Consider the following 27418-nt stretch of genomic DNA (forward strand, 5'->3'; position numbering starts at 1 on the left):
AGAAAATGTCACAAATAGATTCCTTCTATGAAATTTTGGATAAAGTTGGAACAAAATTCTTTTTTTAGCTTGAACTATTTATTATTTGCTAAAAACCTGTGGCCTGGATCTTAACTCAAATCTTAATCAATTTTAGACGATTTCAAAAAATCATGTATGTTATAACAGACAAGAATCTACTATTAAATTATTTTTAAAAAATACTTAATTCTCATTTCCTTAATATTGATTTGCATTCCACGATGTTTATTTCTTTGAAATTTATAATTTTGGATTTGTGAATTTTGTTTTTTATCAAAAAATATCTTAAACAGATTTGCATCCCTTTTTTTTCTCTTTATTATAGTAATCGGGTAATTTTCACCTCAGCATGCTATTGAAAAATTTCTTTTACATTAAAATGATGTGTTTATTATTTAAATTACAAATTAAAAAGTCTCTAACTTAATAACAAGCAGAAAGTTAATATTATATATATATATATCTAATTGATTTAAATAATTATGTATAAGTGTGCTGTAATACTAAATAAAGTTAAGTTTTTATAGCTGCATGTAATTTCCTTGAAAAGAGTTAACTACAGTCACTTCGTAATTACTCTCATTTCATAAAACCTATGCTTACTTTGTCGTATCAAAAATTTCACTTATCATTAGTTTTGTTTTTAAAATTATAATTGTATTTTTGACAAATAACTTGTATCTTTAACACTAATGAAAAACATTGCGTTATAGAAACTTGAATTCACCATTAATTTTAGTTTTCATCTTTAAAATAGATTGCAAGATGATTGCTTTTTTCACATAACACCAAGAGAAAATTTCATCTTATCGAAAATTTGACTTGCCATTATTCTTTTTGTTGGTGGATTCGTAGATTTCTATCGTATAATAATTTTTCCTCTCTTGAGTTTTATAAAGGATTAAAATGTTTCAATGCTTAAACATCTTTGGCAATAAACTTACCTTCGACTCAAACTCTAACAGCAAATAATAAAAATAAAGAACTTTGTACATTTGAAACGAATGTTATTCATTAGAATGTGTGCATCTGCAACAATGCACCAATGCAAATCAATCTTTAAGAAAAAGATGTATTTACTCATTACTCTCGGGTGTTGTCTCTTTCACTCTCTTGGACTTCTTCTGAGCAGTTGGTGATTGTGCATGGATTGCAATAAAAATAAATGGTTGTTGCCTCTATGGTTGCTGTCACTTTATTTTTTAATTTATTTATACTTTTTTTCAGTTGAAAAAAACGATTAACTTAATGCTAAAAAAATGGAATTAAATGGAGGACGAACTGAGTAATGGAGACTTATTTTACTGAAATTTAGTGAATAATTTTAGCGATATTCGAGTTAGAAAAAAATTTACAGTAATTTGTTAGCATTATTATAAATTGTGATTTGAATTTAGGTCACTTCATAATTTTTGTTTTATACAGCTCGATTATGAAGTTTTGAAAACTTCAAAATGTTTGCCTTTAATCATACTAAGTCCTAAACTAAAGCTTTCTTTTTTTCACTGTAATCCAACTAAACTTTGATCTTAATGGAAACTAAATTGAATTTTTTGAAACTACTTGTAAAATTAATGGAACACAGCAAAGTGAAGAAAATGGAATTAATCAGCAATTTGCATGGAAAAAAATTTCCTTATTGGCAATTATTTATCAATTGAGTAAATGTGCTTATTTTTCAGTTCATTAATGTGGAAAGAATAAGTAAGTTTACTAATGCATGAATTACTCTTAGGATAAGTTTACCTAATGTAGTCCCTTAGCTCTATCCTAGTATCCCAATATTAATTTTCGCAATATTTTAGCTTCTTCTTTTAATAATAAATACCATGGGGTTATTTTGGGGTAAAATAAATTGGTGCACCCAAAACTTTTTTTTTCTTATTTCTAAAAGTATGAAGATGTTCTGACCTTAAAAGAATTAGCAAGTTGTTTTTTATACTAAGGGATCTGACTTAAATAGTAAAATGTGGCAAACACCAAAGAGAAAAAATATTTGACACTAAAGTATCAAAATGAAAAAGTTGCTGAATTTTAAAAATAACTTTCGAGTTTCTGCAAAATATTGCCGACATCTGCAAATTTTCCATTGCAAAAAAAAAAACAACTTTTTAAAAAACTACTATTTTTAATTGATGTGTTAACATGTTTTATGTATGTTAAGAAATTTTAACAATCTTATTTATATTTAAATTTTAACCTTATATTTACTCATTTAGTATTTAAACTTAATAAGACAAAAACCAAAGCAACAACAATTATATGTTTTATGATTTTTACATAATGTTTAAAATACATTTAACAGAGTTTTTTAAAACCTAAGAAACAAAATAACTAATTGGAAGAAAAAAGAATATTATTTATGCCTTTGAAAATATTTTGTCGTGTCCCTCTTTACTAAGTTAGACTGACTTTTTGTAACAAAAAAATTTAACAAACTGTGTTCTACTTTTGGCTATTTTGATTAATGTTTTAAATATTTATTCTAGTCTGTAGTTTTATGTTTTGTTGTTGATTGTGTACTTTTTTTTTTATAAAAAAAAAAATTTCTTTTGTCTAGTTTGTTAATGTAACCTTTTGTAATGACATGCATTGTATTTGATGGGTGTTTAATGAAAATCGCCATTGAATTTTTCTTTTTTATTAGGAGGCGCAAGAAAAGCATATCTAGTAAATAAATATATTTTTTCTGAATTTTAATATTTTTGATTGTTTATTGGCACTGTGATTTACTCTTTGTTATGTATTAAGAAATATTTAGATTAAGGCATGGCTCGAAAAAAACTCAGAAATTTTTCCCGTCCCAGAGGACGGCTTGTCCAACAATGTACCCGTCCTCCTTTGAAACTAACCCGTAGCTTCTAAATAAATAAAAATATAATTTTCCCTTATTTATTACAAACATTTATATAAATTGCACAATGAATTAGTAGTTACTAGGATTACATTATACAGTAATAAAAGAAATACTTGGTTACTAATGGTAGCCTAGTATTTCTTTTATGAAATAATTTATTTCTTGTATGAAATAATTTAAATGACAAAGGTCAAATTATCTGGAATTTCAATTTATCCGAGAGTACTGCGTTTTTTAAATGAATCAAATATGACGTTTGCCAGTTCCACAATCAAGCCAATGATTTACAGAGGTTTCTGCACAGAAATCTGAAAGGGGTTTTCCATTTAAGTAGATTTTCATAATTGCGTTTAACGCTTCTTGTTTATCAATTCCACCATGCGCAGTATGTTGCTGTGTGGGTCATTTTGCTGCATTAGGTCTTTATAAATAGCTTGGGTTCTGAGGGCTGAAGTTTTCTGGTGTTTGACAATGTTGTGTATCTTAAATTTTAATGACACCCATTCTTGAGAAAAGTTTTCTTTATCTTCTCCTTCAAAAAAGATTGTAAGATAACAAAAATTGAAAATGTATCACGAACATTAACGGGAAAATGGCCGTCCACGCGGACGTCGGATTCGAGAAATTTGTTGTCCGCTGGGAATTTTTGACAGCCGTGGACGGGTGGTTTTTCGAGCCCTGAATTAAGGTGAACCAAAAAAATTGAAGCATCATTTAAACAACATTCCCTGCATGCTCACAAACATTCACAATTTCCCCACGAATTTTTTATGCCAACAATAAAAGTGCAATGTTAATTATATTTTAACAATTTTTAAAAAAATGAGTGCAGTGTTATTTATAATTTTTGTTTAAAAAATTGTTTGCCTTCGGGAAAATAGTTTTTTATGATATACTGTAATTTCAGATGCATTCCATTCTTATTTCTGGTAAAAATGTTTCCTGCTTATGTTAAAATTAAATACTTCAACTATTAAATTCATGAATGCCTATTTAACCTAACTTTGAGTTTCATAATAAAATCTAAACTTTAATTATTTGAATTATACTTATAAATATGTATGATAAATTTTTTTATTCATCATATTTTTAAATTATAACTTAGTCGTCGAATTTTCTTCTTTTCTATCAGCACTACAGCCCAGTGCAGACTAGGACTTTCTCAAATGTCTTCTAGGCAATACAATTAATGCAAGTGTTTCCCACTATTCACTCCCAAATCCTTCTCTACGCTGTCCAGTTACCTCATAAGGTGGTCTACCTCTTCTTGCACCCTCGATCGTTGAGAATGTCACTTTTTTTACTAGATCGAGATCTTCACGTCAAAGAATGTGTCCTAGCCATCTGAATCTTCCTATAAAACTTAACTCAGAAAATTTTATTTTGCTTATATTTTTTGTATATTTCAAAATTATGTAAACTTTTTAAAATGTTATTTACTTTAATGGTTTCCTATAATTGACCAAAGAATCTTTCTTTCAAAAATAAGCAATCTATTTTCCTCAAATTTATCCTAAGAAGGTTGGCCATGGAGCTAACTTCCTCACCCCAGAAAACACTCCTAGTTCAGAAATCTCGGAAGCAAAATCCGCTCAGCATATATGAAGACAATTTCTAGTTGTCCTATTATTAAATAAAATTTACTATAAAATAAATTAATTAAGATAATTGCTATACTATCTTTTAACCTTGCTGTTGGCTGGGAAAGATATTTGGGGTAATGTTATTCTGAAACCTTAAAGCGGGCTATTGGAGAAAATATCCATCCTTAATAAAGGTGCAAAATATTTAAATCTCAGAAGTAACATATTCTGTAGTCTCAATGGGTCAAAAATTATATAAATTTAGCTAAAAATGCTGTAGAATTAATATATTTTAAAAATCATGGTTTTCGTACATCAGCTTGCATTTGCGCTTAAAAAGTAACCTATTTTTAGCAATAATATATTCATTACCCTTTCTTCGTTTTAATACAATTTAACTTAGTTGCTGTTGAAGCTATGTAATTATAAAACGTTGTACGGATATTATTCTTTTCTTAAGAAACAACTACTTTTAAACATGACTATAAGCCGATCAACAAAGTCTAAGACTTTTTTAATTTAAGCATTTTTTTTATTTCAAATTTTGGCCCTTTGAGCTATGTATATGTATTCAAAATGAAGATAAAACAAAAGAAAATTACAGACATATGAAAGAAAAATAATAATGAAAATAACAAAAAACTGGAAAAAAAATTATGATAGAAATCCGGAAAAAAAAGGATAATTTTTTTTTTTAAAATCTGGAAAATTAAAGACATAATCTTTTCATCAGCCCACACGATTATATCCGCAAAAATCGTGTAGTATTATATCTTTTATTTTCCAGATTTAAAAAAAAAAAATTATCCTTCTTTTCCGGATTTTTGAAGTTATACTTCTTATACGACTTCCAACAAGGTTGCGTTAAGCGTTTAACGCTACATTTTTATTGGCCGGGAAATCACGTGGTAGGATCCAGTTTTCCCTCATTCATTTCCATATTGTTTTGGTTCTCACTAGCATAAAAATAATAAAAGTCATAAAAGTATTGTTTTTCTTTAAATATTTTTTTAGTTTGTTTTGATACACATATAATTTAATAGGGTAGTATTTTTTTATTTTCAAACTTAGTGGATAACAATTGTAAAAAATGAGTGAAAACAATCCCACGGACAATGCGACGGATTTATAAGGTTATGTCAAGGTACGTCTCTTGTGAATATCAATTGATTGTTAGGTTTTCCCTTCTGAAATTACATTATGACGCATTCACATACATTATTAATAGAAATACATTTTCAGGGCGAGACGATGAGGCAACCACAAGCGCTTTCACTGGTTTAAGAGGTCCACGAGGGAAATATGCACAATATTACCGTGATTACAGAGCACGGCAGCGAGCGGAAAAAGAGTCGTTGAATAGAACTAGTGATCCTTCTACGACAGCTGATTCTTCTACAATTAACGTCGCAGGTTGCGAAGTTTAACTTCTTCCGTGTGGAGGAACTCCGCGCACTATTTTTTTATTATTATTTTTTTTTCAGTTTTTTGTTATTTTTATTCTTATTATTATTTTTCTTTTTCCCCTTTTTTTCATATGTCTGTAGTTTTCCTTTGTTTTATCTTCATTTTGAACTTATTTTATGAGTTCTATTTACTTGCAGTTTATGCGCAATAAATGAAACTTATTGTTTTTCTTAATTTTCTTCGTGTTTTTTGTATTTATTTATTTTGTTATATTTTCCCTAATGGATGATAATAGGGCGATATCATTAAAAAAAAATTTATAGATTATTCTAGCTAGGGGGCTCAATTTTAATATTTATGTTGACTATAGATAATTTAAAACTCTCCTCCAGATTATTCTTGTAGTAGTTGGCAAAAGCCCATACCTTCATTTGAGAGGAAAGACAAAATTCTATGGCTTAAAGTATAAAATTCAAATGAAAGGAACAAATATCAATCAACACCAATATCTTGATTTTTTTCTTCCTATGCCGCTTTATCTATCGGTCGTATCTCTATCTGTAATTATGCTGGTCAGAGAGGTGAGATGATGAAACGTAGCCATCTGACAACGATTTCACAAAATTCCTTGAATTGGTGAGTGATAGCGAGTAGGGCTGGGCAATGTCAGAATTTCGATATTGTGGTATATTGTGAGCTTCATATCACGATATTATGATATACCGCGGTAATTAAATTGTTATGTATATTATAAATGCTAAGACTATTTTGCAATTAAAAATTAATGTGTTTAAAGAGCATCATTTAAAAAAAATGGGGTACTTATCCTATATTAGCTCGCAGCATAATTATCCCATGGAATCAACTAATTATAAAACATCATTATTTTAAAACAGAAAAATTTTATTAATATAAACATCAATTACTAATATGAACATCAACACAATTATAAACATCAAAACAGTTATAAACATCAACACAATTATAAACATCAACAATTATAAATATCAACACAATTATAAACATCACAAGGAGATCCGACAATCTCGGATATTTTTTAAATCAGAAACACGCTATTCTCAAAATGAAACCAAAATCAGTAACTAAGTATACCATGGAGGGTTGATATAACGCGCGGGTGTTTGAAATCCGATATCGCCAATACCACGGATATGACGCATGCGCTTTAAAGTCAAATGATACCACAATATATTGTAGGAGAAATTTCTAGCTGCCGAGAGGAGGTATCGTAAATATTACGCGCAAGCCTTTGAGTTCTTCACCCCTAAATCAATCACGTGCCATACCAATACCTCCTAGATACCATACCATACCGCCACTTCCTCGCCGCCGGTCGGCCGAAGATATTGGATAGCGGTGAGTACCGAGAGGTGCAGGCATACCGAAGTTCAATAACTCGGTATTGCCGAAGAATATACTTCCGAATATCATTACCGCGGTATCAAAGAAATACCGGTAAATGACGGTATTTCGGTATATTGCCCAGGCCTAATAGCGAGCAGGGTTTGTGTGGACTCTTGATATATTTCAAATAAAGCATGAAATCAAAATATTTAATAATTACTTTGCAAAATGTGCAAGCAAAGCGAATAATAGATAACGAATAAGAACTGGCGTGGAGTTGGTGAGCGACAGAAGACATTAAATCCCATATATTAAAAAAAAAGAAATCGTTTATTTGTAAACAAGAAAAATATTGATACAAAAATGTTTTGCTCAGAAAGAAGTAAAGACAGTCCTACTAAAGTACTTCTTTTCCCATGACTCTCCACACACACTTATTGTTTTTATTTATTTATTGGTATAGATTTACAGGCTTGTGTTCCCAATTAAGGGTAATAAGCCATTTTCAAGTAAAAGGACAGATAGCGCAATACAGAGAAGAACTTCATAAGGAATACATCCAGGATCCAGGGCTACGGCGGGACCCACCCCAACGCGAAGTGTTTGGCAGGCAACATCGCTCGGCCCGGGAGATCCCGTAATGGTGAACGAGTGCAAAATGTTGGCATAAGAACAAGTAGAGAGTTTTCTTATCTTATAACCTTTTTACTACATTTTTGCGAGGAGTTTTAAAATATAATATCGAGGGCATTAACTGAAGTTAAATTAGCCTTTTTTGGAAAGAATTGAATAGTAGCCCACCTCTTTTACTTACATCATCCACACACCCACACGCGACCGACTGCTTCTTAGAAAAAATATTAAATATTCTCTTGATCAAATGATGGGACAAAATTCGCCTTTCAAACAAATCAAAAACTTTTCTACCTTTTAAAATTGTTTATTTTTAAATAATTTATTAATACTCAAATTGTTTAAAAGATATGTTCCTTTTCATTGACAACACAGTTTTATATTTTATCTAGTCATTTATTTATATTTTTTAAAATTATTTTTTATTTGTTTTTATTTTATTAAATGAAATGCACAGATTTAAAGTAAAAATAAATCTGCCAAAATTTTATAAATAGTTTCAATTTGCAATTTTAAGAAGTTATTTCGACTTTGCTTTAAAAATTTGAAATCCTTATAAATTAAAAAATTTAGATGCCTTATTAACTTTAAACACATAATAACAACAAAAATCAGGGAGTTAAAAATAGAAACAAGTATGATCAAAAAACAATAAAATCATAAACTAACTAAATAAATGAATTTTGTGTACGAAATATCATATTTTACAAGTTAAACATAATTCATATTTCGAGGATACATGGAAAATTTGGTCAGACAGGCAGGAGGTTTGAACAATATTTTTTACATATATATTTAAACATTTGTTTAGCTGATGATCACTTGATTTCAATGCTCTATCAAGCAATATCACATGTTGCAGTATCAGCAGTAAGTAAAATTAGAGTAAAATCGCATCTGTTATCTCAATTTCATCCAAAATAAACCGAATCAAGAATTTTGGCAGATAGGCCTGTCAAAGAGAGAATTGAATAGTGACCCACCATTTAAATAAATAAAGAAAGGAGTTCACGGATTCATGTACGATTAATTTGGAAAATAACAATTTAAAATCAATTGCTATAATTAATTAAATTGTGGGCAAAAGAGCCCACAGCAATTTAAAGAAGCTGAAAACATTTCCCACAGTGCAAATTGAGGTGGCTATTTGACTACTCCATGGAGTACCGCTTTTTAGGATCCATGGACTACTCCCATCACTGGTAGCTACGAAAGCTACAGGATATTTTCTTCAGTCAAAAGTCCTTTTTATTGCTCTTTTGGTTAAAAAAGTGAAGAGTAAAAATTATTTTATATTTGTAAACACTTCTATTAGATTTTGAAAAGCGTTCGCCAATGTAAAAAGGAAAAAAAAATGTATTTTAGGCTTCAGAGGGCACCAGCTCGGAATAAAACTTTAAAAAAAGAAGGAAAAAGTTGGATCTGGGGGCCCTTGCCATCTCGGGGCCCCAAGCTACAGCTTATTTAGCTTATACGTAAATCCGGCACTACCCCAAAGTGTCGATCAGATAACAAATCTCGCATGCGATAATTTTTATCTCTACGTTCTTTAGTTATGCTTAAATTGAATACAGTAAAAATGGCTCATTAAACTTTATGAAAAGTTTCAAAGTAAGCTTTTGGCAACAATACTGTACTCGAAACAACTTCAACTTCCGTCCTCTTATCCGAAGCCTAGAATTTACACGTTGTGGTTCAACTTGCGGTGAATCGCGTGGATTTGTTTAAGAAGATATTTTATACAAAAATTTAGTTCAGTATGGGTAAGATCTTAATTTTTACTATTTATCTTAGTATTATTTTGAATTTGTTTCCTTTTATATTTTGATTATTGTTTTCATACTTTATTTATAAGTGATTATAATTGTAACCATCTTAAGACTTTTTTAAGAACTTATTAAAGATACTTAGTTATCTTTTGTTTATTACATATATGATTTTTAATTCTTTTTAAAATTTTGTTATTGCTGTGGAGTGATAAATTTAAAATGATATTTTATTGATCATAAATTTGTCAGGTTCTGTTGTGTTACATAAATATCTTTAAAATTTTTTTGTTAATTTAATTTTCAACTCTTATATTAGATTTTAAATTGTGATTTAAGGTTTTTAATTTAATGAAATAGCTTGATCGTTAAATATTCCAAAATCAATTACACTTATCTCGAGAATTTTAAGGCTTAGCGTTGCTATGTAATATGTTCATGATCATGCGACTACAACGATATTCCACAAATTAAATATCTGTTTATAGCTGTTTTATATTAAAAGTACGTAGAAAAGATCAATTATCTAGGTTTTTGTTATTAAGTCGTTGATTTGAATCATTTAAAAAAAGTTATTTATGTATTTGGTCATTTGCTAGTTGGGAATTATTGGCTGTTTAATATTGTTTGGAATTATTTCTTAAAACTTGTTTTATATTTAGGTAAGCCAAGGGGACTTCGTACTGCCCGTAAACACAGAGATCACCGCAGAGATCAAAGATGGCATGATAAGAACTATAAGAAAGCTCACTTGGGAACTCGTTGGAAGGCTAATCCTTTTGCAGGTGCTTCTCATGCTAAAGGGATTGTACTTGAAAAAATGTAAGTATTAGATTATGTAGCAAATATTTACCATGTACAGGGGTCTGTCCTGGCCGAATTTACTACCGTTTAGCGGTACCTTCACAAATTCAATTTTAGGTGAAACGGTAGTTTCACAAATTCAACTTTAGGAAAAACGGTAGTTTCACAAAATACTTTTTCTTAAAATTTTATTTTTGTATCCCTTAACAAACGATAAATCTATATTTTTACCATGTTTTTGTATTGATTTTGTAATATAATTTTTAATTTTTCACAAATTATGTCTAAATTTTCACAAAATAGGTACCTTTCAGAAAAACCTAGACAGACCCCTGATGTTAAAAGTATTCTTGTATTGTCCTATACCTTGCTGAAATTTTGTTTCAGTAGCATTTTTCCTTAATCAAAGAGAATAAGTTTTGACAGTATTGCAAATGTTTTTTTAATATGATTTTCTGAATACTGAATTTGTGTGTTGTATCCAATTCAGAAAAAGAAAAGATGTTGCAAAGGCTTTTAATTTTTTGAAAATATTTTTTGTTTCAATATGCCTGATATGTGTTTGTTTAAATAAATAGGCAACATTCTATTTAATCATAATGTTTTAACTTGTTGATTCTGTAGACTTATATTATTTTTAGCAACTTACAGCATGCAAGAAATTTATCAAAAAATGTGCCACTATTAATCAAAGTTATACATGTTTTTAAAAAGTCCTTGGTGACTTGATGGATGAGTTCGAACGACAAACATTTCAGTTCTTAAAATTATAGGTTTTGTTACGAAAATGTTTTAACAAAATCAATGCCTTTAAGAAAATAATTAAATGAGAGCAGTATGTCTTTAAAAGCTTTTAATAGTTGCACTTTATATAGTGGCCTATTAATGTATAAACTCACAGTATTTTGGTTTTGTTACATTTTAAGTTGGCTTATAAAGATGTTTTACCTGATTATATTTATGATAATGAAAATAGTCATAAAACCCAAAAATTGTTATAAAATAAAATACAGAATTATAAAATTGTGTTTTTTATTTTATTTTTTCCTTTAGTGGTGTTGAAGCTAAGCAGCCTAATTCAGCTATTAGGAAGTGTGTGAGAGTACAGCTAATTAAGAATGGTAAAAAGATCACAGCATTCGTTCCCAGAGATGGTTGCTTAAATTTTATAGAGGTGAGTTAGTATGATATCTTTGTGTAAGATATATTATTTAATATAATCACTCAGTGTATTCATTACAGAAAAGAATGGGAGAGAATTTCTCACCCTTCTCAAAAACAGGGTGAGATTTCAAAAAGTTAAGTGAGATTTCTAAAACTTAAAAAAACACGAATAGGCTTGGAAAAAAATGTATATCTTTATTTATAATAAATTTTTCACATCTTCTAATTAAATATTTTTGCTGCATCATCATGTGGAAAATGTTCTATGTCTACTTTTTCATCAGCTATTATATTTATTTGGCTGAAAAATATCCATATTTGTTTCGTTTGACCTTTTCTAACGACATTTGTTTCGTTTTCATTTGTCCGTTACAGAGTAGAAGATGTTGCCTTAACAAGGTATTTGTCCCTCTTACATTCATGCACAATAAATTTACACATCTTACATGGGGAAACCTTACCTCTTGTGAACACGTGGTTGCAAAGAAAGGGGTTCCTTTTTTCGGGAGGGTTGTTCTGTTTGCACCGGCTCTGAACAATTCTAATAAATAAGGAAGCTGGATAAAAAAGAACTGATGTTCAAAATAATGGAAGATCAAGGAACAGGGTGCGTAGCGTTTGTAAAAAGTACTTAAAGGTGCTTTTTGGGAGATTTCGTTTTTAAAAGCTTTTAAAGGTGCTTTTTTCAGCCGGCGTTTTTAAAAAGTGCTTTTTTTCACGAATAATTTTTTTTCTTCCTTCAGTGATATTTGGCGAATCCCCTGCATTTCACGAAAAATGGGGTGTTTGCTACGTAATCATTCAAATGGACTTCATGTAGTACCCACGTTATGACTTGCGCATGCGAGCACACTCGAAACTGAAACCCGAGTGCTCCAATTCGGATAGAGTCAGATCTTTATTAAATGTTTTTCTTTTTAATTTATTTTAATTTTATTCTTGTTTATTTTATTTTACTTCTAACACTTTTTTGATGTAGGGGGGTAAGGGTACCTTTGTTCTAAGTTCAGAGTCAAGTTGAATTCACTCGGTGATGTGGGAAAGTAGTGATTGTTTCGATTTACGTCCGTTTCTTTTTGAGTTTTTTTTAATGTTAAAACTGTTCATAAAAAAGTTTTTGTTTTTCAATAATATCATTGATTCAATATGAATTTTTTGAGTGCTTGAAAATTTTTGTAAAGTGCTTGAAAAGTTTTTAAAAAGTGCTTATTTTTGATTCAACGATTTGGCTACGCACCCTGAGGAAGAAAAGTGAAGCGAATTTTATTCAAAAGACGAAATTTTTTCCGAAATTTGTCCATTTTGAAATTTATTAATAGAGTGTGTGAACTTCTCGCATTAATAATTTTTTATTACGTTTTGCGAGAAAAGAAAAAAATGAGAGATTCTCGCACTGTAGTGAAAACACTGCTTGAAATAATAAAATAGTCAGGGATGTGATTCTTCCGCGGATCCGCTTTTTTCAGATTTTTCCATATCTTCCGCTCTTTTTTCATAAATTTCCGCGCGGAAAAATTTTTTATGCAGTAAATGATATTTTGTTGAAAATTTTTTTCTTTTGTTGAAAATCAATTCCCATTCACGCAATTTAAAAATTTAATATCGCGATTTGTATTTAAGCGTTTTTAAAACCCAATATCGCGATTTGTATTTAAACGTTTTTAAAACCCAATATCGCGATTCATATTCCCGCTAGTTTAAAATCCAATGTCGCGATTCGTATTCATATATATTTTTAAATTTCAATATCGCGATTCGTTATCATTATCATGCGGTTGTAATATCAAACATCGATATTCGAATTTATACGCGGTTTAAACATTCATTACTTGTTGCGATAAGTATTCACGGACTCTCAAAATTATGCATTGTGAATCTTATTTACGCGATTTAAAAATTCAATACCGCGATTTGTATTTTCATGCTTTTAAAATTCAATATCGTAATTCTTATTCAAGCGATTTTAAAATCCAACATCGCGATTCTTATTCACCCTATTTTAAAATCGAACATCGCGATTCTTATTCACGCAATCTTAAAATCCAACATCGCGATTTTAAAATCCGATATCGCCTTATTCACACGATTTTAAAATCCGGCATCGCGATTCTTTTTCACGCGATTTTAAAATCAAACATCGCTATTCTTATTCACGCGATTTTAAAATCAAAGATCGCTATTCTTATTCAAGCGATTTTAAATTCCAACATCGCGATTCTTATTCAAGCGATTTTAAAATCCAACATCGCGATTCTTATTCAAGCGATTTTAAAATCCAACATCGCGATTCTTATTCATCCTATTTTAAAATCCAACATCGCGATTCTTATTCACGCACTCTTAAAATCCAACATCGCGATTCTTATTCACGCACTCTTAAAATCCAACATCGCGATTCTTATTCACGCAATCTTAAAATCCAACATCGCAATTTTAAAATCCGATATCTCCTTATTCACGCGATTTTAAAATCCGGCATCGCAATTCTTTTTCATGCGATTTTAAAATCAAGCATCGCGATTCTTTTTCACGCGATTTTAAAATCAAGCATTGCGATTCTTATTCACGTGATTTTGAAATCCAACATTGCGATTCTTAATCTAAGGCCTCTAAAAGTTGTGTGAGAAATGAACTTTCTTGTCCTATCAACACTGATGATCAAAAGTCTGCAAAACGCAGTCTACAGATCAGTCATGTTAATAAAAGGCCATCGAAAAAACAAAGAACTGATGAGAAAGTCCATAAAGGTCCTTTAACCAATAAAGAAATGTTTTTTAAAATGATGTGATACATAAAATCCTGCTTGTGCATAATTACTCAAAGTTATCTAAATTATCAAAAAAAAAAAATTTTTTTTAATCAAGATTTTATTTAAGAACATAATTACCATTTATTTATATTTATTTGAATAGATAATAATGTAATCATTATCGGATTGGCTATAGAATTCATATCATTTTTTCTTTTGCACGTTTAATGCTACAGTTATAAACTTCCTCTTTTTTGTGTTTTTGTCAATCACATCCCTGAATAGTACATGTTATTGTGCAACTATATTTGAGTGTAACAGCGTCGCTGAGATTTTACTTTAATATGGCTATTAATAGTTATTAAACCTCAAAACTAATCTGATCAAATGGTGTCTAAACATTCATCAGAAACATGTAGTGTGTCAGTGGTGGCATTTTTGCAGAAATATTTTTCCTCCAGGAAGTAAAAAATTTTGGTTTTCTTTTCTATAGAAATATTCAAAAGATTTTTATTTTCTCTAGAAGTGAGTGTCATTTTTCTTTTTCTTAAAGAGTATTTAAAAAGAATTTAATGTCTGGTTTCGGTAACATTTCAATTGGGTAATGTGTGTAGGTATACATAGCGAAATAAATAGAAAGTTAGCTCTAGAGGTCATATTTGATTTTTTTTAAAGAATGCTATATATTTTAATAAAATATAACCGTAGGAATTTGATATAATTTCTGTTTTGTGGCAAAGGAATGATACTAGTCCTTTTTTAAAAATTTGGTTGAAATAAAATTTATATATATTACTATTACATGACGACAAAAAAAACCTCATTACGACTCCCCAAATGGCAACGCTAGAAAATCGACCAATGATTGCGGCTAAAAATGTCACATGCCAAATCTAGCTGAGGAAGCTCAACATATAGCTCTTTTAGAAACTAAAATAACCAAAGAGGGCATTCTCACAAAGTGTGATCTGTTCTGAAATTCACCCTATCAGCTGCGAAATCTCATACTATTAAGCTAGGCAGAAGTTAGTAGTCTTTGTCGATCAATCTCTATTTTAGTATTTTGTCGAAAGTACTTTTTTTCACGGATTTATATATTACGAATTCATTTGACGATTTTTGATTTAAATCGCGAATTTCTTTGTTTTATTATTATTAGTTATTCGTTTAAAAATGAGTCTCAGTCGTGCTGTTACGCTTTAAGATTTTATACTATAGCATATTTCTAATATGTTTAACGAATTACATGTCATTTATTTGAATTAAAATTTATTTTAATGACTTAGTATTTACTAAAAAGATGTAATTTTTTTTAAAAAAAAAAGTTGTTATACGGATTTGAATGTTCGTTTCGAAGTCTTAGAATTTTGTGCATTTGCAATGTACCTAAGGAGCTTGGTTTGTGAATCAAACCATATAAGATTGCGTAGCAGTTTTCGGGGGTTAGCGAGCAGGGGGCGCAGCCCTCTAGTTAATTATATTTTTAATAAGTTACAGTCACAAATTTTAGTCTTCACTTTTATAGCTCCTAACTCACTAAAGATGTGTCGTTAATATTTGCAGTATTTTTATTGTATTTTTTGCATTTGCTGTTAAGAGAGTTTTTTGATGTCCCAATGTCTTTCGGTATTCAGTTGTTAATGACATTATTTACCTCAATTTATAAAAATAGAAAGGAACTCACTGCACCAAGCAGAGTTTGAATCGTTATATTCATATCGCTGATTCAAGTAAACGTGCTATGTTTATGCAAGTATCCTCCTTAATCCATTATTTCAGCCATTCTTTCGACTTTATTTTAAAAATTTGGCATTTCTTGAAAAATGAATTCTGGTGGTTTTTTTTTTATACATTTTTATTACATGAGAAACTATGATCCCTTTTTTATTTTGAATGTGTCGATTTCGTAGTTTTTTTCCTTTTCGTCTTTATTTCTACTGCTAATAATTTCCATGGGAGTTAATAAAATTCTGGTTATTTCTCACTTGGTATTTCTACTTGTGAGAATAGCCCTTTTAATAATCACTTATTGCTAAGCTCAATTTACGCCATATCATAAATTAGTTATATTTTTGGCTTTAAAATTATTTTTTTTAAGTGAAGCAAATAATGCTTTTTAGTTTGTATTTTTCTTTTTTCAAGGTAACATTGCATGCTTTATGTATTATGTGTCAAAGTCAATACAAAATATGTTGATTTATTTTTTGAAAATGTTTCTTTTTATATATCTATATAATAAAGCCTGGTTATGGAATGGGGATAAGACTTTTAATTTATGATAAAAATAAAAATTCTGTGAGCTGAAAATCTCAGGTTTAAGATTGATAAATTGTGAGTTTTTTTTTTTTTTTTAATAAATGCTAAAATTTCCACTGCTGAAAATTATTATGTGGTAGTTATTTACTACATGGTTTTTTTTTTTTTTTTCAATTATTGTTGTAATAATATATTTGACAATGTTGAAAAATATTGTTTGATATAATGAATAAATAAATATTGATCAGAGGAGAAGGGATGAATTTTGCACTTTTTTTTTTTTATAAGGGCAGCAGTCCTGGAAAAATTCCGTATTTTTGCTATCCACGATCCGGAAATCCCAGGTCCAGAAGTTTCTAGAAATCATCGATCACATTTTTTATGTATAAAAACTTTTATATTTTATTTAAAAACATTAGGACTAGAATTCATCCTTGGCATCACTTTCATTAGTAAATATTTTTTCTGGTACAGTACAGAACCCGTTATCCGGAAATCAGAAAACCAAAAAACCGGAACGAAATTCGATAAATTTTCCCGCCATATTTACAAAAAAAAATTCCTCACAGGATTTTAGGATTTTTCTTTCTTTTTTGAAAGATGTTTACCTTACCATCATTTTGGAAATAATCATTAGTGTATTGCTTCATCGTTTTTTCTTCTTTTTAAGATTATTTCTAAAAAAAAATTTTTTTTAGTTGGGTTTAACAATAAAAAAAACAGCTTTATTGTAGCTGTTCAGAAAACCGGAAAAATCAGTTATCCGGAATAGCAATGGTCCCGATCGTTCCGGATAATCGGTTCCCTACTGTAGAATAATTAAGTGATTACAGATAAAAGTAAACTTATACATAATTATTAATTTAAATTAGGTACTTTCATTAAAGCTTAAGATTATAAAATGACTATAAAAAGTTTGTTCATGTCCTATACATTTAGTATACTTTTTTATAAAAACTTTCCTAATTGTTATTTCTATCCGGTTTTATTAGTTATGCATTGTCCTAGTTACAGGTACATCGTTTATTACTGGTAGAAGTTTTAAGAATCAGTTTTCCCAAATTAGGAAAGATAATTTCTAATTTTCTGAGAATGCGCTTCAATTTATTTTGTTGGCTTTTTTATTTCAGTAAAAAAAAAATTACCGAGTTGGCAGTTTTTAAATTAATCGGGATATCAGTTTTCAAAGAGAAGGAAAAGAAATTAAATTATTAAAAATATTTCTTCATTACTTATTTTTACCATATTCAAAGATGCCAACTGCTCCGGACATGCCAAAATGATTATTACAGAAAAAAAACTGTAAATAACTACAAGTAAATTTTGTAAATATTTGACTATTTTTGTTTAATTTTTAAAAGTTATAGCATGACATAAGTACTAAAAAGTGGTGAAATATTTAAGCCTGCGAATTATTTAGAAATAGTGGTGGATAAAAATCTACTAATTTGCATTTATCAAACCAAGAATCACAATTTATAAACTACCAATTTAAATATATATTTACTGTTGCAAGTTGGCATCTCTGCATATTTTATTCTCTTTTATTATAATTGACAAATAAAGCTTTCAATGCACACATATAATTACGGACTTGTAACAAGCGTGTAAATTTGTTTTGCGCAAAATTGTTTCAGATCACTTTATTTGAGTTGTGTCATTAACGCCCGTATTCACCATTGACCCTAACCCTCAGTCAGAGTCCAAAATTTCATTTCACCGTGTACGTAACTGCGAGTTACTCTAACCCAGAGTTGTAACTTTAACCTGAAGGTATTCCCGGTTAGAGTAACCGGGCATGCGCAGTAAACGAGTGTTTGCTCATTTACTTCGTTTTCTTCGTCAGTATTTTTTTATATTTCTGCTCTTTTTCGTTTGATAATTTTAATTGTTTTGAATTTCGATTCTTATTTTGTATTTTTGAACTACAGATTTCCCCGGTTTGAGCAAACGCTGATATGAAGGAGATTTTTTTATTTATTTATGCTTTCAAAAATAACACTTTTGATGTTCGGTTGCTTATGTTCAATGAGGTCAATTTTTCACTTGATGCAACTATAATTAATTTATATCTTTGCCTTGTCTTCAAAAAAATAGCATACCATAATATTAATAAAATGAAAATATATTAATAAAATGAAAATTAAATAACACTTTATTTTGATGCTCAGTTGCTTTTTTTATGTTTAATAAGATCATTTTTTTAACTAGATGTAACTATCATTAATTTATATCAAATAAATGCTTATTAATAAAATGAAAATTAAATTTTCTTGAGTTAATATCTTCTACAGAAGATACTATTTATATTTCTCAAATTATTATTAGCAGTCGTTACAGCACTTAAATAATTTTTCACTCGAAAAAAAAAGTCGTGGATAATAAAGATTGCGGCTTTAATAATTCAAATGAATAGTTTAAGTAAGAATATTGTGTATAATATTAACTTTTACTTATTTTTTTTAAAGAAAGAAAACAATCGATACTTGAAATAAATATTAAAATTTAAAAAAGAATAAAATTCATTAAATGTTTTTAGATTTCGATAATATCTATCGATGATAGATCTTGCACAAAAATAAAAATAGTTTAGAGTTGAACTTCCAAAATAATGTGCAATATTTAGATATGAAGATAACGAAAAGAATTTAAAAAAATTTTTTTAATCCATAAAATAAAGCTATTAATTAAATTTAAAAATATATACATTATGTTAAATATATATTAGAAATTATGCTGAAATAAATATTACTTAATCAATGCAAATTTTGATCCGAGGTAACATTTTAACTACACAATAATTTGCATCAAATAACTTTGCAAATCAGGAAATTTAGAATTTTATAAGCATAAAATAATCTGCTGAATATTTCAAAAAAATAGGATCATTTGGAAGAGATTTATTGCTTAAAACTATATGAAATTAAAATGCCCGTCTTTAGTTATAATTTTTTATATATAGCCTGACTACTTTATGACATATGGGGCATAATATATATATATATATATATTATATAACTGATATATTTCCATGTACAATTATCTAAATAATAAAATTTTTAAAGGCATAAAATTTTTTTTAAATTTTAAAGTTTCGGAATATTTGTTCCGATTATGAAATTTTTCTTTAAAAAATTTTTTATCTTATTCACCATATCACCGACGTCGATTCTCTCTTATCATCAGCAGATGGCAGCACAATAGTAGTCATTTATAACTTCTGAATAATATGAATGTGTTGATTTATGCTTATCTGTACTAAGAAGTTTATTATATACAATTTCATTTAAAATTAAAAAAAAAAAAAAATTCTTTTCAATGGTTTAAGTCAGTGTGTTCCAAACTGTGGGGCGCGCCCCCCTAGGGGGCGCGAGACTGCTGCAGGGGGGGCACGCAGCTGATTCCAAAATATCATTTTCGAATACAAACCAAAAAAGTCGAATAGGTGTCAAAAAAATATTGTCACGTTTTGGTTACGAGTAAAGGACGAGTTTCCTACTTTTACAAATAAAGCTTTAGAAATTTTATTGCCCTTTGTAACATCTTACTTATGTGAAACTGGGTTTTCTGCAGTAGCTGTCTTAAAGACAAAGTATCGATCTTGCTTAAAGATTGAAAAGGAACTGAGAACCGCGATATCTTCAATGATACCACGGTTTGACAAAATTTGTGCTGAAAAACAAGCTCACCCTTCACATTAAATTTTTATAATGTTGTATTAATGTTGAATTCTATTTTTTGTACTTTTGTAAGATTTGTTTTTATTACATTATATTATTATTTCTTAAAATAGATAATAATTTTTCATGTATTTTTATACATAATATTGTATATTATTTTGTAGCCCATTAAATAAATTACAATATCAGATGAGTGTTTATGAAATTGGATTGTTAGAAAAATTAAGGGGGGCACAACAAATTTTTTTTTCCAAAGAGGGGGGCGCAGGTACAAAAAGTTTGGAAAGCACTGGTTTAAGTTATCGATAATATGTTATGAAGGGGAAGAAAAAAAAAAGACTAAAAATACGCGCATAAGGATGATAATGATGCTAGCATAATCCCCTTGATCATAGTGTAAAATAAAAGTATTAAATAATTGTGTGAAATAAAAGTATTTTTAATTGAATTTCAGTTACATTTCTATGGTTGCTTGCGGCTTTATGATATCCATAGTAATAAAATATCTAAATTCATAATAATAAAGCTCGGATCCTTTTGCTCATCAAGTAAAAGAGAGATTCAAATTTAATTACTCGATGCAATCTTTTTTTCTTCTTTTAATAGAAATTTTTTGTAAAAAAATAGCAACGAAAATTGAAAACAAACGCTGTTAATACGGCTATAAATCTACCGCCTGTAACTGCCGGTCAAGTAACCCGCAGTTGGGAAACCGACGGTCAAAAAATAATGGTGGAATCGCTTTTGAACTGTCGGTCAAAGTTTCCGAACCGGGGGTTTCGGAACTGGGAGTTACGCGCTAGGTCAGAGCAATACCTCCTAGATGGGAGAAAGCCGCAGGACGTAAAACGATGACTCATACAGTTAGGCCCAGATTCGCTGATCACTTCTGACGATGACGGGTTTTTTTTCCTTCCGTTTCTCGACACTTTTTCGTTACTCTTCTACTAATTTTTACTTGCAACAAATTATTATATATTTTTTTTGTCTAGATTAAATGTTCTTAAATTGTGTAAAAATGCTTAATTTATTTGTTTTCAGAAATGATTAACAATAAAAATAAAGCAACTCTAACAAAAATAACTGATGTGTGAATGAAAAAAATATATTTTTAAGCATTAAATACCAGTTTTATTTTATAAATTGGAAAATTTTATCTAGCTTTTTGTTTTAAAATGTATGGATTAAAAACAAAGAAATATATTTTTCAAGGGATTTTGCACATTTATTATTATTATAGTTTTGACATAAAACTAAGAAGGGATCTAATTTTTATAATACGATACTTAAATTTTTAGTAGATGATTATTTCGGATTTTAATGATTATGTTTTGCATGTTATTAGAACTAGAAATTGTATCTAAACAATGACATAAAATGAGCTTAGGAAAATTTAGAAAATCAAATGCAGTCTTCAAACAAGGTTTAGATAGAGAAAAAAAAAACATATCAAAAGCATGATTATAATTTGTATTTTTTCCCTGTGGAAGTGTGATTGTTAGAAGTGATAAATTAAAATAAAGAAAGCAACCTTAGATAACAAATATTTTATTAAGTAGCAAATTCAAAAATCATAAATAAAAATGTAAACACAAATTTTACTGAAATATGTTAAACTTTGAGTAACATTTAAAAAAAGTATAATTTTTACCCATCACACTAATAAATTAAAATAAAGTAAGCAACCTTTGACAAATATTTTATTAAGTAGCAAATTCAAAAAATGATTAATAAAATGTAAACACAAATTTTACTGAAATATGTTAAACTTATAGTAACATTTAAAAAAGTATAATTTTTACCCATCACAACCTTAGATAACAAATATTTTATTAAGTAGCAAATTCAAAAAATGATTAATAAAATGTAAACACAAATTTTACCGAAATATGTTAAACTTAGAGTAACATTTAAAAAAGTATAATTTTTACCCATCACAACCTTAGATAACAAATATTTTATTAAGTAGCAAATTCAAAAAATGATTAATAAAATGTAAACACAAATTTTACCGAAATATGTTAAACTTAGAGTAACATTTAAAAAAGAATAATTTTTACCCATCACAACCTTACATAACAAATATTTTATTAAGTAGCAAATTCAAAAAATGATAAATAAAATGTAAACACAAATTTTACTGAAATATGTTAAACTTTGAGTAACATTTAAAAAAGTATAATTTTTACCTATCAACTTAGATTTTTAGTGGATTTCATAAGTGTTTTTAATTTTCTTTCTTTAGCTTTTGAATGGGAGGCATAACAAATGCTATCATTTTTCAATTTACAATAGTTATTTAATAAGATGTTTACAAATTTCTTTACAATACAATGAATGACAACATCTGAAGAATGTTCATTATCACAATAATCAAAATTTAAGTGTTTCTCTTCATCATTCAATACAGCTTTGATTATGTTTAAAGAAATAATTCTCTGATTATGAACTTTTAAAAAATTTTCTTCAAATTCAGTTAATAGTTTTGAAATAATTACATAAGAGTACAAACCAATAGTTATAACTTCCTCCACAGGGTACTTTAGTCCACCACGATCTTGATGGTGAATCAAAATGTTATTTTCATGATAAAGAATTTCTTCATCTCTTGTTAACAATAACTTACAAAAAGGGCAATTTTTAAGGAATTTTAATGTTGAATGAACGGCATAACCAGCAAGGTAAACAATAACAGGCATAATTCTATTAGATTGTAGCAAATCCTCTTCTGTTACATTTATTTCAAATTTGTTATTGCATAGTAAATTACTGTTAAGAAATTCAGATTCGTTCTCAATATTGTTTAAATCTATTTTAACATAGCCAAAAACATTTGATTTTAAAATCAATGGCAAAGTAGATTGAAGCCTCAGCTTCATTTCTGATTCATATAATTGAGTTATTGATATATCATACTGGCCGCCAGCTAATTGTCTATATTTACCGAATCTTGCTTCTAAACTATCAGTTTGAAATTTACCTGCCAGTATAAATTTTAAACCTAACTCTTCAGTGCAATAGCGACAAATTTTTTGTATGCCTTGTGTTGTTAAAGATAAGGCTAAGTGAGTTTCAGAGGTTAATCTACCAGTATCAGAAATAGCTTTGCCCCATAATGATAACCATTCAAGAAATGCGCTTAAATATCTAAAAGAAAAATCGTTTAATCTCAAGGGCTTTTGATATTCATTCCTTTTATGAAATCCTTTAGTTACTGTTCTAACATTCATAATATCCCACCAATTTACAAAAATTTCTATATATTCTGCTGTTGATATTAGATCTAAAATATTACATTTTTCCTTAAGTGAATTTATAGCTCCTATTAACTGTCTATTGAATATATTTAAAGCAAGTTTTACGTTTTGTCTTTCAATGTTAGAAGGAAAAAGAGATTTTGTAATCAATGTGGGTGCATACTTAACCAAATTAGACCTTTCAAATTCGTGTAACTTACGTAAAGCTTGAAATGAAGCAGTTTTTAATGGTACATTTTTTACATTATCATTAGTGTCAATATCATTAGTAACATCTACCTGAAATTCTGGATAAAACATACAAGAATTATAATTTTTTTGATTTAGCCAATTGTTCCTAACACACTTAATTATATGAACACTATCAATAATAAAAAATAATTTTCTACTGCTATCAAATGGGTGTGGATATTCAACCTGAACTTTAGGAGGTGTTGAAAATTTGGACATTGCCTTGCGGTTTATAGAATTATTGTCACTTATGACACAAAATGTATGAAAACCTATAGTTTCAAGACCAATTAATGTCTTTTTAATAAACTCATAGAGTGCATCAGCATTCACGGTTTTTACTGGCATTATTGCTACAACATCTTTGAAACTTGATTCCACACTCTGCACCATATAAACATAGGCAGAGTTAGCAGCCTCAATAGAATTATATGATGCTCCTAATATATCGCCACCCTTAAAGTCAAAAAAAGGTTTTAAATGGACTTCATCTATCATAACAGTAACGGTTTTATCTGCATCAGTTAAATAATCAAATTTCTGTTTAATGTAAGATAAGAAGTTTTCCTCAGTGGATTCATTTTTAGGACTAATATCATATGACATAATCAATTTTTTTATAGTTGAATGATGCGGTAGAATAACATAACCACTGCTTCTCAAAAAATTATATGCATGAGGAGATATAGATAAAAACAATGAAGAAAAAATGAGAAAGTCTGTAGAGTATCGGTTTTGATTTTTTTGAGTAAAAAGTAAAGATAGCTGCTCTTTTAGAAAGTTAATACCTAATTTTTGATTATCTGAGCTTAAGTTTTCTAATTCTGTAAGTTGGACAGTTATAGAGTTAATAAGATTTGGAATATTATCAAACTTTAGATCATTAGACTTATTTAAATAACATAAAACATTTGAAATTTGCTGAACATTACTGATGATTAGAGGAAATGTTAAATCATGAAGTTTCTTAATCTTTACATTATCAATAAAAACACTTAAAGATAGATTTTGATCAACTATTACAGTAATATATGTGGGAACCTGATCAACAAATTTGATTTTCACAAAAGAAAAACTATTTTCAATACTTACCGGATTAAAAACACCATTTAAATCCACTAAACTAGATTTTTCTATCAGTTCAATTAGAGTATCTACTTTAAATTTTACATTATGCTGTTCATAAAGTTCTAAACTTTCAGCAAGGACGCTTTCCAACTGGCACATTTCTATTCTTTTTCTCTTTGCCTCTGGCTCTTCTCGAATTGGCTCATTTTTGGTCATATATTCTGGACATCCAGGAAATATAGATGGAATAGCCTCCTTTGTTAACCTTGGTTGTTCATAGGGCACAACTGTTTTCTTTCCAGTTTTTTCACAAACAAATTCCACAGCTTTCCTAATGTCATTTTCCTTGAAATGCATCTCACATACCTATAACAAAATGAATACATTATTTATATGTGCATTTAAAATAAATATTATATGCTATATTCATGCATGAAAAATTAATAGATTTTTGTAGAAAAATTAAGAGATTTAAATTTCAAAATCAAATAAAAAAAAATTTGCTTTAAGCAGTTACATTATATTACGGTCAAACAAAAATGTTTTAAAGTTTGAGCAAAAATTTAATAAAATACTAAAATTATTAATATTTTTATAAAATAAAACTCTATAAAAATAACTATATATATATATATAAAAATAGCTATATAGTTATTTTGTCATTATACACAAAATTTATTACAATAGTTTCGATATGATTGATAAGAACAACTTAATTATTACGATTAATTTATCCACAATTTAAAATAATTTACTCTAAGTAAAAATATAATAAAGAATCATAATTACATTTTTAAAAATAAAAACAAATATTACTCACTTTAGAATTCTTTGTAACTTCAAAATCTCTTGGTATGGCGGCAAGCCATTTCTTACGTAATTCTTCATCTTTGGGAAATCCGAAAACAGACACTTTTGTGCCATCAACTTTGTAATTTCCTCTACAGTTTGGTACACAGCATTTAAATACCATTATTCATAACACTAAGAATTAAATTAATGCTGTTTATAACATTTGTAGAATAAATATAAATTTTACGAAGAACGCGTACATCAGAACACCGTCGGTTGTTTACAAATTCTAATCAAAAATATTCGCCAATTGGCTGAATGCGTACACAGGTTACAATACTTCAGAATATCGCCAATGGCTCGTTTGATCAGATTCGGATTTTTTCGAAAAAATAGCTACCCTGACTGGTTTTCCTCTGGGCCTAACTCTACTACGTCATCATCGCCTATAGTAACCCGTTGTGAGGCTTTATTCCTCTAGGAGGTATTGGTCAGAGTCAACGGTGAATACGGGGGTAAATGGATCACATACCTCCCGAATTTAATGGTGCACTTCATTGCTTTAAAACTTGTCTGCATTTAATTAAAAAAAATATTTTCGTTACTAATGCTTTCTTTTCTCTCCCAGGAAAACGATGAAGTGTTGATCTCTGGTTTCGGTCGAGCTGGTCACGCTGTAGGTGATATTCCAGGTGTCAGGTTCAAGGTTGTTAAAGTTGCAAATGTTTCATTGCTAGCTTTGTATAAGGGAAAGAAAGAAAGACCTAGATCTTAATATGTAATGAAAGTTAATAAAAAAAAAATTGAACAAGTTTTGGTTGGTTCTTTGGTTTCTCCATGCTAAATCCTCTTCCCCCTATTTTAAACTATCGATCTGGGAAGTATAATCTTTAAGGGTTTATGATCTAATGTAGATTTTATTTTTTATGTATTTTGCCATATCTTTAATTTATATTGGTTGCAGAGGAGATGCATCAGTTGCATCTAATGAGTTGAATGTGACGTTTATGGTAGTGCCCATGAGATGCCAGAGTGTGACTAGTGACCTCTTTTTATTACGTTAATTGTTAGTTTTTTAATTGTTACAGTGTTCTCCCTAATCAATTTTCGAATACCCTTCGTTCCCACTAAATGCGAACTCATTATCTGAAAGACACCAGTCCTTATACTCTTTTTGTAAAAGTAAGCAGGCTGATTGTGCTCAGGAAAAATCCGGAATTCTCCAGAGATCGAAGGTCAAAAAATCATTGATCACGAAAGTTTCCGGAAATAAAATTTTCAGAGGTGGAACTTAAAAACGTAGTTTATTTTATTTGTTTGTAAGGGAGAGCCAGATAGATATTTCATAAGCTTATATTCATGATTGATATTCGTTTTTTATCAGTATATAGTTGTTATAAACTCAAGAAAGGACATATTTGTAAATTTTAATTACTTCTCTAGGTCGTCATAGGTATGTGTAAATGGTATAGTTATGTGTAAAATTTTAAATATAATTTGAGTAAACTAAGACACTTTTTTCTTTTTTTTTAAACTCGAGAAATCTTTCGGAATTTTGACTTGGGCTTACAATCACCCCTGAGTGAGACACCATCCCTTGAAAGCACTGCCTATTTATTCAGGTTCATAATTTGGGAAAGGATTACTCATGGTTAAATAATAATTTCACACTGATTAAATTATCTCTATTGATGGGCTTGATTCTGTTTATTAATATAATTTGCTTTATTAGGATTATTCTCAACTGGTTAGATTTTTCTAAATCGGAGGAGATTAATAATTTTT

General features: G+C 28.8%; 2 protein-coding genes across 2 annotated transcripts; one reads left to right on the forward strand and one right to left on the reverse strand.

Moving 5' to 3' along the window:
* The first annotated feature begins 9562 nt into the window (after positions 1-9562).
* Positions 9563-26444, forward strand: RpS23 (ribosomal protein S23). The gene is made up of 4 exons (XM_087163468.1): positions 9563-9629; positions 10295-10454; positions 11490-11610; positions 26262-26444. Exons 1-4 carry the CDS (start codon positions 9626-9628, stop codon positions 26406-26408), a joined length of 432 nt encoding a protein of 143 aa, XP_087019594.1. The 5' UTR covers positions 9563-9625; the 3' UTR covers positions 26409-26444.
* Positions 21818-26128, reverse strand: LOC147808609 (uncharacterized). The gene is made up of 2 exons (XM_087163467.1): positions 25662-26128; positions 21818-25207 (listed from the first exon to the last, which is right to left on the reverse strand). The coding sequence occupies exons 1-2, from the start codon at positions 25812-25814 to the stop codon at positions 22478-22480; spliced, it is 2883 nt and encodes a 960-aa protein (XP_087019593.1). The 5' UTR covers positions 25815-26128; the 3' UTR covers positions 21818-22477.
* Positions 26445-27418: the final 974 nt, after the last annotated feature.

The sequence above is a fragment of the Parasteatoda tepidariorum genome, chromosome 5 (genome assembly GCF_982258835.1).
Source record: "Parasteatoda tepidariorum strain Cologne lab strain chromosome 5, Ptep-v5.0, whole genome shotgun sequence".
NCBI classification, from domain to species: domain Eukaryota; kingdom Metazoa; phylum Arthropoda; class Arachnida; order Araneae; family Theridiidae; genus Parasteatoda; species Parasteatoda tepidariorum.

Bases quoted from the DNA above. Each gene is read 5' to 3' on its own strand.
- LOC147808609 (XM_087163467.1), bottom strand. From the start codon at position 25,814: ATGGTATTTAAATGCTGTGTACCAAACTGTAGAGGAAATTACAAAGTT. The intron at 25,208-25,661 runs GTGAGTAATATT...ATTTTGTTATAG, and splicing joins AAGTTACAAAGAATTCTAAA to GTATGTGAGATGCATTTCAA.
- RpS23 (XM_087163468.1), top strand. The intron at 10,455-11,489 runs GTAAGTATTAGA...TTTTTCCTTTAG, and splicing joins GGGATTGTACTTGAAAAAAT to TGGTGTTGAAGCTAAGCAGC. The intron at 11,611-26,261 runs GTGAGTTAGTAT...TTTCTCTCCCAG, and splicing joins GTTGCTTAAATTTTATAGAG to GAAAACGATGAAGTGTTGAT.